Source organism: Palaemon carinicauda, chromosome 15 (genome assembly GCF_036898095.1).
Source record: "Palaemon carinicauda isolate YSFRI2023 chromosome 15, ASM3689809v2, whole genome shotgun sequence".
Taxonomy (NCBI): Eukaryota; Metazoa; Arthropoda; class Malacostraca; order Decapoda; family Palaemonidae; genus Palaemon; species Palaemon carinicauda.
Window position 1 is genome coordinate 6,398,907 of NC_090739.1, and position 13,447 is coordinate 6,412,353.

At 43.1% G+C, this 13,447-nt stretch overlaps 1 protein-coding gene across 1 annotated transcript; it reads right to left on the reverse strand.

Moving 5' to 3' along the window:
- Positions 1-1,988: 1,988 nt before the first annotated feature.
- LOC137654820 (proteoglycan 4-like) lies at positions 1,989-13,403 on the reverse strand. The gene is made up of 11 exons (XM_068388774.1): positions 13,168-13,403; positions 11,465-11,562; positions 10,841-10,942; positions 9,077-9,175; positions 8,309-8,410; positions 7,163-7,286; positions 6,859-6,917; positions 6,212-6,313; positions 3,796-3,855; positions 3,140-3,241; positions 1,989-2,092 (listed from the first exon to the last, which is right to left on the reverse strand). Exons 1-11 carry the CDS (start codon positions 13,401-13,403, stop codon positions 1,989-1,991), a joined length of 1,188 nt encoding a protein of 395 aa, XP_068244875.1.
- Between the last annotated feature and the right edge of the window lie 44 nt (positions 13,404-13,447).

The window sequence follows — 13,447 nt, forward strand, 5'->3', positions numbered from 1 at the left end:
CCGCAATCAATTCACATTCTGTGTTGCTGTATTTTTCACAGACTTTTCCTTGATTTATGTCTCTTCCATATATTGCGGTTCCCCCTTGATTCCTATTTTTTCTGTCTGATTTATAAGTTTGGAAACCCTTTATCTGGTCATCACTGCCAGTCTCTTGGGAATACCATGTTTCACTTATATTTAATATATCTATTTTTTCAATTTGGGTTAGTTCTAAGAACTCTATTTTCCTTTTAGAGTTACTCGTGACTAAACCCTGTGCATTCATCACTATTATGGTTTGTGTTTCATCCCCATTATTTGATATTGGTAATAATATGGATTCTCCCATGCTTCCTTCCTGTTCTGATATGATGTTCTTTTCTTCATTTCCCAGAATTCTGCCATTAAAAAATCCAACTTTTCTATTATATTTGCTCTTTCGCCTTCATATTTATTTTTGTGTGTATACCTGCAATTGTCCCCATATCTGCACCAACCCCTGGCATTATAGATGCATTCTTTGTAGTTGGGCTCTAAATGTGCAGGTTTGGGTTGAAAGGCCTCATATCTTGGGGCTCTTGGTTCATAGCGCGGTATATACACGGCCTGCTTTTTTGTTTCTTTTTTGCTTTCATTTTTCTTTTCAGTTTGCTGAGTTTTCTTACTTTCATTCATGGTTGCAGGATGCATATATCGACATTTTTTGTTGAAACTGCATCCTTTTCCTTCTTTTAGGTTTTTGCATATTTTTGGATGGAGATCTCTGCATTTGTCTCCATATCCGTCTAAATACGCACATTTACCATAAATTTCATAATTATGGCATATCTTTGGATGCTTGTAGTAGCATCTTTCGCCAAATCTGCAATTCCCTCTTTTCAGCATATTGCAGACTATATCCTTCTTTTCTATTTTTTCTTGTTCTTGCTCTTCCCTAAAATTATGTAGGTCCGGGTAGAGTCTCTTGGGTCTATTATTTGTTTCCATCTGGTAATTTATTTCTTCATAAGTATGTTGTTGGATGGCATCATAGGTTATATCAATGATTTCTTCTGCATCCTTACACATATCCTGTTCATTGTTCTCTTCTTCTTCTTTTTCTTCTTCTTCTTCTGTTTCTTCTTCTTCCTCTTCTTTATCTTCAACTATTTGCAGATTTAGTCTCGACTTAATTATATTTTCTATCCAGACTAAGCATGTTGAGCAGAATACCTTTGTGTCTTTATTTTTTATTTTTTTGCTGTATTTCAGCACATGTGGGGTGTGTTGGAACATGACAGGCATCACATTTTCTAATCAATTGTTGAGGATTATTAATGGAATACCATATCTTACATGTATTACACCATTTTGGCATTCTTTTTCCCATTGCATCAATCAGCATATTCACCATATTGGACTTCTTATTGTTCTTTGATGGAATGTGTTGATTGATGTACACTTTCTTTATAAGTCTCTTTATCACTTGGATCTTCTTTGGAATTTCTTCTATCATTTTGCTGATGTTTTCCGCAGATTTGCTCCAGTTTATTGGATCATATTGTTTCAATATGTCTGCGAATATTTTTCTGTCACACTGGTTGGGTTGACGTTACTAGCGACCTCTGTTATCAGACGGTCGAGCTCCTGTTTCGCCAACTCATGGAATTTACTTTTGCTGAGTCCAGCGATGTGTCTCCAAGCCTTACCCGTGTTGTACATAGCCATCTTGATTAGATTTTTAGTAATTCACAAGATAACTATTCTATGCCGACGTTTTATCCCACTTCTCTGACCTCAAACTAATCACTGACTATTCATGAAAACTTGTAGCTATATTCCACTCGATAGCCTTTTGTTATCCGCGTTAAATCAGGATATTTATAGGGTCGCAAAAGTGTAATCACTCACCGGCACACAGATACAAAACTGCGAGGAAAGGGTGGAAATTGGGTGGAAGAGGGGAAAAAGTGGGGAGAAAGAGAGAGGATTATAGTGAGAGAGAAGTGTGGGGAATGAAGGTTTAGCTAACAAGGGTCCTTGGGAGTTGGGCCTTGAGTGCTCGTCAAACCGCGATGGTAGATTTCCATTTCAACCATTTTTCTTGGCGCCTCCTCTGGGGAAGTTAGATCTGGAAAAAGAGAAAGTAAGAGAAAGTGGTACTCTCTCTTTTTGTTCGGGAATTTTTCCAATTTTCTGTTGCCTCTCTGCCATTTTTCTCTCTCTCCTCTGACGCGGGTGATTTGTCTGGCAGAGAGCGTTTCCCGCCAGAGGGCCAACGGGACCTATTTGTTATTTCACTTGATCCCCTTGGGTCATTCACAGCAGTTACTGTAGGCAGGAGATGGAGAGATTTAACTGGTTTGAGAGGGGGGGGAGGGGGGGGTCGTTTCTTGGGGGGGGGGGGGGGTGATTAGGAAGAATGCCTGTGGGGGGACATATTAGTGGGAAGGCTCTAGTGTGTTAGGGGGAGGGCTCTTGTGTCTTGTATGCTGATTTGTCCAAATAATAAGAAGAAAAACTATGAGAAACGACCACAGATCGATCCCAGTGGGACCGTGAGTTCAAGCTATTTACTGGGGTGGTTACTTTTATGATTGGGACCTCTTTGTTATTTCAGTTGATCCCCTTGGGTCATTCACAGCAGTTAAGGCGGGTGATGGAGAGATTTAACTGGTTTGATTGGGGTGGAAAGACGTTGGGGTCGTTTCCGGGGCGGGGGGGAAGAAAGCTCGGGAGGGGCTAATTTTAGGGGTAAGGCTCTGTGAGGTTAAGGGGGGAAGGCTCTTGTATCTTGTATGCTGATTTGTCCCAATAATAAGAAGAAAAACTATGAAAAATGACGACAGATCAATCCCAGTGGGACCGTGAGTTCATGTTATTTACTGGGGTGGTTACTTTTATGGTTGGGACCTATTTGTTATTTCAGTTGATCCCCTTGGGGATCAAGGCGGGCGATGGAGAGATTTAACTGGTTTGAGGGGGAGCGGGGAGAGGTTAGGGGTAGGTTGGGGGGGGGAGAAGGCTCGGGAGGGGGGAATGTTAGGGGTAAGGCTCTGTGAGGTTAAGGGGTGAAGGCTCTTGTATTCTGTATACTGATTAGGCTTAATAAGAAGAAAACACAATGATAAATGACAACAGATCGATCCCACTGGGACCGTGAGTTCAAGCTGTTTACTTGGGTGGTTACTTTTATGGTTGGGCACCACAGTGGGGGGAAGTGGTTGGTGCGCTTGCCCTCCTGATGTTCTGGTGATCGTCTCTTCAGATAATACTGTAACTGAAACCAGATAATTCCATACTTTGTTATTGTTTTGAACTGTAATTTCCCATTATTTTTCAGCTATGCAATTTTTTTGTAATCAGAGGATCGGCTTTGTATAATTTTCTTGTTATAAAGGAAGATACTTCAATGATATAATCGAATACTTATCTCATGATATCATATAAAGAGCTGAGTGTTCATGACAACGAATCTATGATTTTCTAATATATTTGCATACCGAATGTCCCCCATCTTATGTTTAAGAACAATAATTCTAAATTTTCAAAAGCAACAGGTAACAAGAGAATAGCCAGACAAGTCTCTCTCCCCCTACACAGGAATCCAGTCAACTTTGAAATTGCCTGACGTAGTTTGGATTTAGTGAGGTCGTGTGTACTTAAAAAAGGGCTGTGCGAGGGGAGACAGCAGCGAGGGAAGGGTGGAAATTGGGTGGAAGAGGGGAAAAAGGGGGGAGAAAGAGAGGGGATTAGAGTGAGAGAGAAGTGTGGGGAAAAGGGGGTTTAGCTAACAAGGGTCCTTGGGAGTTGGGCCTTAAGTGCTCGTCAAACCGCGACGGTAGATTTCCATTTCAACCATTTTTCTTGGCGCCTCCTCTGGGGAAGTGGGATCTGGAAAAAGAGAAAGTGAGAGAAAGTGATACTCTCTCTTTTTCTTCGGGAATTTGTCCAATTTTCTGTTGCTTCTCTGCCATTTTTCTCTCTCTCCGCTGACGCGGGTGATTTGTCTGGCAGAGAGCGTTTCCCGCCAGAGGGCCAAAGGGACCTATTTGTTATTTCACTTGATCCTCTTGGGTCATTCACAGCAGTTACTGTAGGCGGGAGATGGAGAGATTTAACTGGTTTGAGGGGAGGGGGGGAGAGGTTGGGGGTCGTTTCTTGGTGGGGGGGGGGGGGTAAGGAAGAATGCCTGTGGGGGGGACATATTAGGGGGAAGGCTCTTGTGTCTTGTATGCTGATTTGTCCTAATAATAAGAAGAAAAAACTTTAAAAAATGACGACAGATCGATCCCAGTGGGACCGTGAGTTCAAGCTATTTACTGGGGTGGTTACTTTTTTGGTTGGGACCTATCTGTTATTTCAGTTGATCCCCTTGGGTCATTCACAGCAGTTAAGGCGGGCGATGGAGGGATTTAACTGGTTAGAGGGGGGGGGGGTTGGAGAGAGGTTGGGGGAAGGGGGGGGGTTGTTTTGGGGGGGGGATAAGAGAGAAGGCTCCAGGGGGGGGGGGGCATATTAGGGGGAATGATCTGTGAGGTTAAGGGGTGAAGGCTCTTTTATCTTGTATGCTGATTTTGCTTAATAATAAGAAGAAAAAAACTTTATAAAATGACGACAGATCGATCCCACTTGGACCGTGAGCTCAAGCTATTTACTGGGGTGGTTACTTTTATTGATGGGCACCACAGTGGGGGAGGTGGTTGCGCTTGCTCACCTGACGTTCTGGTGAGCGTCTTTTCAGATAATACTGGAACTGGAACCAGGTAATTTCATACTTTGTTATTGTTTTGAACTGTAATTTCCCATCTATTTTCCAGTTATACAATTTTTTTTATAGTCTGAGGATCGGCTTTGTATGTATGTATATATATATATATATATATATATATATATATATATATATATATATATATATATATATATATATATATATACATGTATATATATATATATATTTTATAAAGTAAGATACTTTATTGAAATAATCGGATAATTATCTCTTGATATTATATATTGAGCTTGACGTTCATGACAACGAATCTATGATTTTCTAATATATTTGCATACTGAAAGTTCCCGCCCAATCTAATGTTTAAGGACAATAATACTAAATTTTCAAAAGCAACAGGTAACAAGAGAATAGCCAGACAAGTCTATCTCTCCCCCGGCACAAGAGCCCAGTCAACTTTGAAATTGCCTGACGTAGTTTGTACTTAAAAAAGGCTGTGCGAGGGGAGACCACAGCGAGGAAAGGGTGGAAATTGGGTGGAAGAGAGAGAGAGAGAGAGAGAGAGAGAGAGAGAGAGAGAGAGAGAGAGAGAGAGAGAGAGAGAGAGAGAAGTGTGGGGAATGGGGAAATGGAGGTTTAGCTAACAAGGGTCCTTGAGAGTTGGGCCTTAAGTGCTCGTCAAACCGCGACGGTAGATTTCCATTTCAACCATTTTTCTTGGAGCCTCCTCTGGGGAAGTGGATCGGGAAAAAGAGAAAGTGAGAGAAAGTGATACTCTCACTTTTTGTTCGGGAATTTTTGCAATTTTCTGTTGCCTCTCTGCCATTTTTCTCTCTCTCCTCTGACGCGGGTGATTTTTCAGGCAGAAAGCGTTTCCCGCCAGAGGGCCAACGGGACCTATTTGTTATTTCACTTGATCCTCTTGGGTCATTCACAGCAGTTACTGTAAGCGGGAGATGGAGAGATTTAACTGGTTTGAGGGGGGGGGGAGAGGTTGGGGGTAGGTTGGGGGTCGTTTCTTGGAGGGGGGATAAGGAAGAATGCCTGTAGGGGGACATATTTGGGGGAAGCCTCAGATGTATTAGGGGAAAGGCTCTTGTGTCTTGTATGTTGATTTGTCCTAATAATAAGAAGAAAAACTATGAAAAACGACGACAGATCGATCCCAGTGGGAGCTTGAGTTCAAGCTATTTACTGGGGTGGTTACTTTTATGGTTGGGACCTATTTGTTATTTCAATTGATCCCCTTGTGTCATTCACAGCAGTTAAGGCAGGCGATGGAGAGATTTAACTGGTTTGATGGGGGTGGGGAGAGGTTGGGGGTAGGGTAGGGAGTCGTTTCCTTGGGGGGGGGGGGGGGAGAAGGCTCGGGAGGGGGGAATGTTAGAGGTAAGGCTCTGTGAGGTTAAGGGGGGGAAGGCTCTTGTATTCTGTATACTGATTAGGCTTGATAAGAAGAAAAAAATGATAAATGACGACAGATCGATCTCACTAGGACCGTGAGTTCAAGCTGTTTACTGGGGTGGTTACTTTTATGGTTGGGCACCACAGTGGGGGTAGGTGGTTGCTGCGCTTGCCCACCTGACGTTCTGGTGAGCGTCTCTCCAGATAATACTGGAACTGAAACCAGATTAATTCATACTTTGTTATTGTTTTGAACTCTAATTTCCCATCTATTTTCCAGTTGTACAATATTTGTTTGTAGTCTGAGGGTCGGCTTTGTATAATTTTTTTATAAAGTAAGATACTTTACTGATAGAATCGAATACTTATAGCCTGGGTGCTCATGATAACGAATGTACGATTTCCTAATAAATTTGCAAACCTAATGTCACTCCCCCCCCCCATCAAATGTTGCAGGACAATAATACAAAATTTTCAAAAGCAACAGGTAACAAGAGAATAGCCAGACAAGTCTCTCTCCCCCTACACAGGAGCCCAGTCAACTTTGAAATTGCCTGACGTAGTTTGGATTTAGTGAGGTCGTGTGTACTTAAGAAAGGGCTGTGCGAGGGGAGACTGCAGAGAGGGAAGGGTGGAAATTGGGTGGAGGAGGGGAAAAAAGTGGGGAGAAAGAGAGAGGATTAGAGTGAGAGAGAAGTGTGGGGATTGGGGGTTTAGCTAACAAGTGTCCTTGGGAGTTGGGCCTTAAGTGCTCGTCAAACCGCGACGGTAGATTTCTATTTCAACCATTTTTCTCGGCGCTTCTTCTGGGGAAGTGGATCTGGAAAAAGAGAAAGTGAGAGAAAGTGATACTCTCATTTTGTTTGGGAATTTTTTTTTCCATTTTCTGTTGCCTCTCTGCCATTTTTCTCTCTCTCCTCTGACGCGGGTGATTTGTCTGGCAGAAAGTGTTTCCCGCCAGGGGAAGTGGATCTGGAAAAAGGAGATAGTGATACTCTCTCTTTTCATTCGGGAATTCTTTTCCAATTTTCTGTTGCCTCTGCCATTTTCTCTCTCTCCTCTGACGCGGGTGATTTGTCTGGCAGAGAGCGTTTCCCGCCAGAGGGCCAACGGGACCTATTTGTTATTTCAGTTGATCCTCTTGGGTCATTCACAGCAGTTACTGTAGGCAGGAGATGGAGAGATTGAACTGGTTTGAGGGGGGTGGGGGGTTAGGGTGGGGGTCGTTTTGTGGGGGGGGGGATAAGGAAGAAGGCCTGTGGGGGGCATGTTAGGGAGAAGGCTCTTGTGTCTTGTATGCTGATTTGTCCTAATAATAATAATAAGAAAAACTATGAAAAACGACAACACTTGATCCTCTTGGGTCATTCACAGCAGTTACTGTAGGCAGGAGATGGAGAGATTTAGCTGGTTTGAGGGGTGGGGGGCCTGTGGAAAGGTTGGGGTAGGTTGGGGGTCGTTTCTTGGGGGGGGGGGGGTTAAGGAAGAAGGCGTGTGGGGGGCGGGCATATTAAGGGGAAGGCTCCAGTGTTAGTGGGGAAGGCTCTTGTGTCTTGTATGCTGATTTGTCCTAATAATAAGAAGAAAATCTATGAAAAACGACGACAGATCGATCCAAGTGGGACCGTGAGTTGAAGCTATTTACTGGGATGGTTACTTTTATGGTTGGGACTGTGAGTTCAAGCTATTTACTGGGGTGGTTACTTTTAGGGTTGAGACCGGGAGTTCAAGCTATTTACTAGGGTGGTTACTTTTATGGTTGGGACCGTGAGTTCAAGCTATTTACTGGGGTGGTTACTTTTATGGTTGGGACCGTGAGTTCAAGCTATTTACTGGGGTGGTTACTTTTATGGTTGGGACCGTGAGTTCAAGCTATTTACTGGGGTGGTTACTTTTATGGTTGGGACCTATTTGTTATTTCAGTTGATCCCCTTGGGTCATTCACAGCAGTTAAGGCTGGCGATGGAGAGATTTAACTGGTTTGATTAGGGTGGAAAGACGTTGGGGTAGGTTGGGGGTCGTTTCCTGGGGTTGGGGGGGAGGGGGGAGGAGAAGGCTCGGGAGAGGGGAATGTTAGGGGTAAGGCTCTGTGAGGGTAAAGGGGGAAGGGTCTTGTATCTTGTATGCTGATTTGGCTTAATAGTAAGAAGAAAAAACTAAAAGTTTGACGACAGATCGATCCCAGTGTGACCGTGAGTTCAAGCTATTTACTGGGGTGGTTTCTTTTATGGTTGGGCACCATAGTGGGGGGAGGTGGTTGCTGCGCTTGCCCACCTGACGTTCTGGTGAGCGTCTCTTCAGATAATACTGTAACTGAAACCAGATTAATTCATACTTTGTTTTTATTTTGAACTCTAATTTCCCATCTATTTTCCAGTTGTTCAATATTCTTTTGTAGTCTGAGGGTCGGCTTTGTATAATTTTTTATAAAGTAAGATACTTTACTGATATAATCGAATACTTAGAGTCGGGTGTTCATGATAACGAATGTATGATTTCCTAATAAATTTGCAAATCTAATATCACTCCCCCCCCCATCAAATGTTTAAGGACAATAATACAAAATTTTCAAAAGCAACAGGTAACAAGAGAATAGCCAGACAAGTCTAGCTCCCCCAACAGAGGAACCCAGTCAACTTTGAAATTGCCTGCCGTAGTTTGGATTTAGTGAAGTCGTGTGTACTTAAAAAAGGGCTGTGCGAGGGGAGACCACAGCGAGGGAAGGGTGGAAATTGGGTGGAAGAGGGGAAAAAGTGGGTAGAAAGAGAGAGAATTAGAGTGAGAGAAAGAAGTGTGGGCATTGGGGAAATAGGGGGTTTAGCTAAAGTGGGAATTGGGTGGAAGAGGGGAAAAGTGGGGGAGAGAGAGAGAGAGAGAGAGAGAGAGAGAGAGAGAGAGAGAGAGAGAGAGAGAGAGAGAGAGAGAGAGAGAGAGAGAGAGAGATAAGTGTAGGCATTGGGAAGTCGGGGTTTAGCTAACAAGGTTCCTTGAGAGTTGGGCCTTGAGTGCTCGTCAAACCGCGACGGTAGATTTCCATTTCAACCATTTTTCTTGGCGCCTCCTCTGGGGAAGTTAGATCTGGAAAAAGAGAAAGTAAGAGAAAGTGATACTCTCTCATTTTGTTCGGGAATTTTTCCAATTTTCTGTTGCCTATCTGCCATTTTTCTCTCTCCTGTGACGCGGGTGATTCGTCTGGCAGAGAGCGTTTCCCGCCAGAGGGCCAACGGGACCTATTTGTTATTTCAGTTGATCCTCTTGGGTCATTCACAGCAGTTACTGTAGGCAGGAGATGGAGAGATTTAGCTGGTTTGAGGGGGGGGGAGGTTGTGGGTTGTTTCTTTGGGGGGGGGGATAAGGAAGAATGCCTGTGGGGGGACATATTAGGGGGAAGGCTCCCGTGTGTTAGGGGGAAGGCTCTTGTGTCTTGTATGCTGATTTGTCCTAATAATAAGAAGGAAAAACTATGAAAAACGACGACAGATCGATCCCATCGGGACCGTGAGTTTAAGCTATTTACTGGGGTGGTTACTTTTATGGTTGGGCACCACAGGGGGGGGGGAGTGGTTGCTGTGCTTGCCCACCATATATATATATATATGTAAATATATATATATATATATATATATATATATATATATATATATATATATATATATATATATATATATATATATACTGTATATATATTATGAAATAGGATACCTTAATGATATAATCGAATATTTATCTCTTGATATTATATAAAGAGCCGGGTGTTCATGACAACGAATCTATGATTTTCTAATAAATTTGCAAACCTAATGCCCCCCCCCCATCAAATATTGAAGGACAATAATACTAAATCTTCAAAAGCAACAGGTAACAAGAGAATAGCCAGACAAGTCTCTCTCCCCCAACACAGGAGCCCAGTCAACTTTGAAATTGCCTGACGTAGTTTGGATTTGGTGAGGTCGTGTGTACTTAAAAAAAGACTGTGCGAGGGGAGACCAAAAAAAAGACTGTGCGAGGGGAGACCAAAAAAAAGACTGTGCGAGGGGAGACCAAAAAAAAGACTGTGCGAGGGGAGACCAAAAAAAAGACTGTGCGAGGGGAGACCACAGCGAGGAAAAGGTGGAAATTGGGTGGAAGAGGGGAAAAGAGAGAGAGAGAGAGAGAGAGAGAGAGAGAGGGAGAGAGAGAATAGTGGGCATTGGGGAAATGGGGGTTTAGCTAACAAGGGTCCTTGGGAGTTGGGCCTCAAGTGCTCGTCAAACCGCAACGGTAGATTTCCATTTCAACCATTTTTCTCGGCGCATCCTTTGGGGAAGTGGATCAGGAAAAAGGAGAAGGTGAGAGAAAGTGCTACTCTCTCTTTTTGTTCGGGAATTTTTGCAATTTTCTGTTGCCTCTCTGCCATTTTTCTCTCTCTCCTCTGACGCGGGTGATTTGTCTGGCAGAGAGCGTTTCCCGCCAGAGGGCCAACGGGACCTATTTGTTATTTCACTTGATCCTCTTGGGTCATTCACAGCAGTTACTGTAGGCAGGAGATGGAGAGATTTAACTGGTTGGAGGGGGGAGGGGTAGGGGGGTCGTTTGTTGGGGGGGGGGATAAGGAAGAATGCCTGTGGGGGGACATATTTGGAGGAAGGCTCCAGTGTGTTAGGGGAAAGGCTCTTGTGTCTTGTATGCTGATTTGGCTTAATAAGAAGATAAAAACTTTAAAAAATGACGACAGATCGATCCCAGTGAGTTCAAGCTATTTACTGGGGTGGTTACTTCTATTGATGGGCACCACAGTGGGGGGAGTTGGTTGCTGCACTTGCCCACCTGACGTTCTGGTGAGCGTCTCTTCAGATAATACTGGAACTGAAATCAGGTAATTTCATACTTTGTTATTGTTTTGAACTGTAATTTCCAATCTATTTTCCAGTTATACAATTTTTTTTTGTGATCTGAGAATCGGCTTTGTTTATATATATATTTTTTTTATAAAGTGAGACACTTTAATGATATAATCGAATAATTATCTGTTGAAATTATATAAAGAGCCGGACGTTTATGACAAGAAAGCCATGATTTCCTAATATATTTGTATACCAAATGTCCCCCATCTAATGTTGAAGGACAATAATACTAAATTTTCAAAAGCAACAGGTAACAAGAGAATAGCCAGACAAGTCTCTCTCCCCTGACACAGGAGCCCAGTCAACTTTGAAATTGCCTGACGTAGTTTGGATTTAGTGAGGTCGTGTGTACTTAAAAAAGGGCTGTACGAGGGGAGACCACAGCCAGGAAAGGGTGGAAATTGGCTGGAAGAGGGGAAAAAGTGGGGAGAAAGAGAGAGGATTAGAGTGAGAGAGAAGTGTGGGGATTGGGGGTTTAGCTAACAAGGGTCCTTGGGAGATGTGCCTTGAGCGCTCGTCAAACCGCGACGGTAGATTTCCATTTCAACCATTTTTCTCGGCGTCTCCTCTGGGGAGGTGGATCTGGAAAAAGAGAAAGTGAGAGAAAGTGATACTCCCATTTTGTTCGGGAATTTTTTCATTTTCTGTTGCCTCTCTGCTATTTTTCTCTCTCTCCTCTGACGCGGGTGATTTGTCTGGCCGAGAGCATTTCCCGCCAGAGGGCCAACGGGACCTATTTGTTATTTCACTTGATCCTCTTGGGTCATTCACAGCAGTTACTGTAGGCAGGAGATGGAGAGGTTTAACTGGTTTGAGGGGGGGGGGAGGTTGGGGGTAGGTTGGGGGTCGTTTCTTGGGGGGGGGGGGAAATAAGGAAGAAGGCCTGTGGGGGGGGGGGGACATTAGGGGGAAAGCTCCAGTGTGTTAAGGGGAAGGCTCTTGTGTCTTGTATGCTAATTTGTCCTAATAATAAGAAGAAAAACTTTAAAAAATGACGACAGATCGATCCCAGTGGGACCGTGAGTTCAAGCTATTTACTGGGGTGGTTACTTTTATTGATGGGCACCATAGTGGGGGAAGGTGGTTGCTGCGCTTGCCCGCCTGACGTTCTGGTGAGCGTCTGTTCAGATAATACTGGAACTGAAACCAGGTAATTTCATACTTTGTTATTGTTTTCAGCTGTAATTTCCCATCTATTTTCCAGTTATGCAATTTTTTTTTTAATCTGAGGATCGGCTTTGTATATATATATATATATATATATATAATATATATATATATATATATATATATATATATATATATACATTTATATATATATATATATATATATATATATATATATATATATATATATATATATATATACATTTATATATATATATATATATATATATATATATATATATATATATTATTTTTATAAAGTAAGATAATTGAAAGATATAATCGAATACTTATCTCTTGATATTATATAAAAAGCCGGGTGTTCATGACAATGAATCTATGATTTTCTAATATATTTGCATACCGAATGTCCCCCATCTTATGTTTAAGGACAATAATACAAAATTTTCAAAAGCAACAGGTAACAAGAGAATAGCCAGACAAGTCTCTCTCCCCCTACACAGGAATCCAGTCAACTTTGAAATTGCCTGACGTAGTTTGGATTGAGTGAGGTCGTGTGTACTTAAAAAAGGGCTGTGCGAGGGGAGACCGCAGTGAGGGAAGGGTGGAAATTGGGTGGAAGACGGGAAAAAGTGGGGGGGGAGAGAGAGAGAGAGAGAGAGAGAGAGAGAAGCGTGGGCATTGGGAAACGGGGGTTTAGCTAAAGTGAAAATTGGATGGAAGAGGGGAAAAGTGGAGAGAGAGAGAGAGAGAGCGAGAGAGAGAGAGAGAGAGAAAGAGAGAGAGAGAGAGAGAGAGAGGAGAGAGAGAGAGAGAGAGAGAGAGAGAGAGAGAGAGAGTCAGGGAAATGGGGGTTTAGCTAACAAGGGTCCTTGGGAGTTGGGCCTCAAGTGCTCGTCAAACCGCGACGGTAGATTCCCATTTCAACCATTTTTCTTGGCGCCTCCTCTGGGGAAGTTAGATCTGGAAAAAGAGAAAGTGAGAGAAAGTGATACTCTCTCTTTTTGTTCGGGAATTTTTTTTTCCATTTTCTGTTGCCATTTTTCTCTCTCCTCTGACGCGGGTGATTTGTCTGGCAGAGAGCGTTTCCCGCCAGAGGGCCAACGGGACCTATTTGTTATTTCACTTGATCCTCTTGGGTCATTCCTAGCAGTTACTGTAGGCAGGAGATGGAGAGATTTAACTGGTTTGAGGGGGGTGGGGGTGGGGAGAGGTTGGGGGTAGGTTGGGGGTCGTTTCTTGGGGGGATAAGGGAGAATGACTGTGGGGGGACATACTAGGGGGGGAGGCTCCATTGTGTTAGGGGAAAGGCTCTTGTGTCTTGTATGCTAATTTGGCT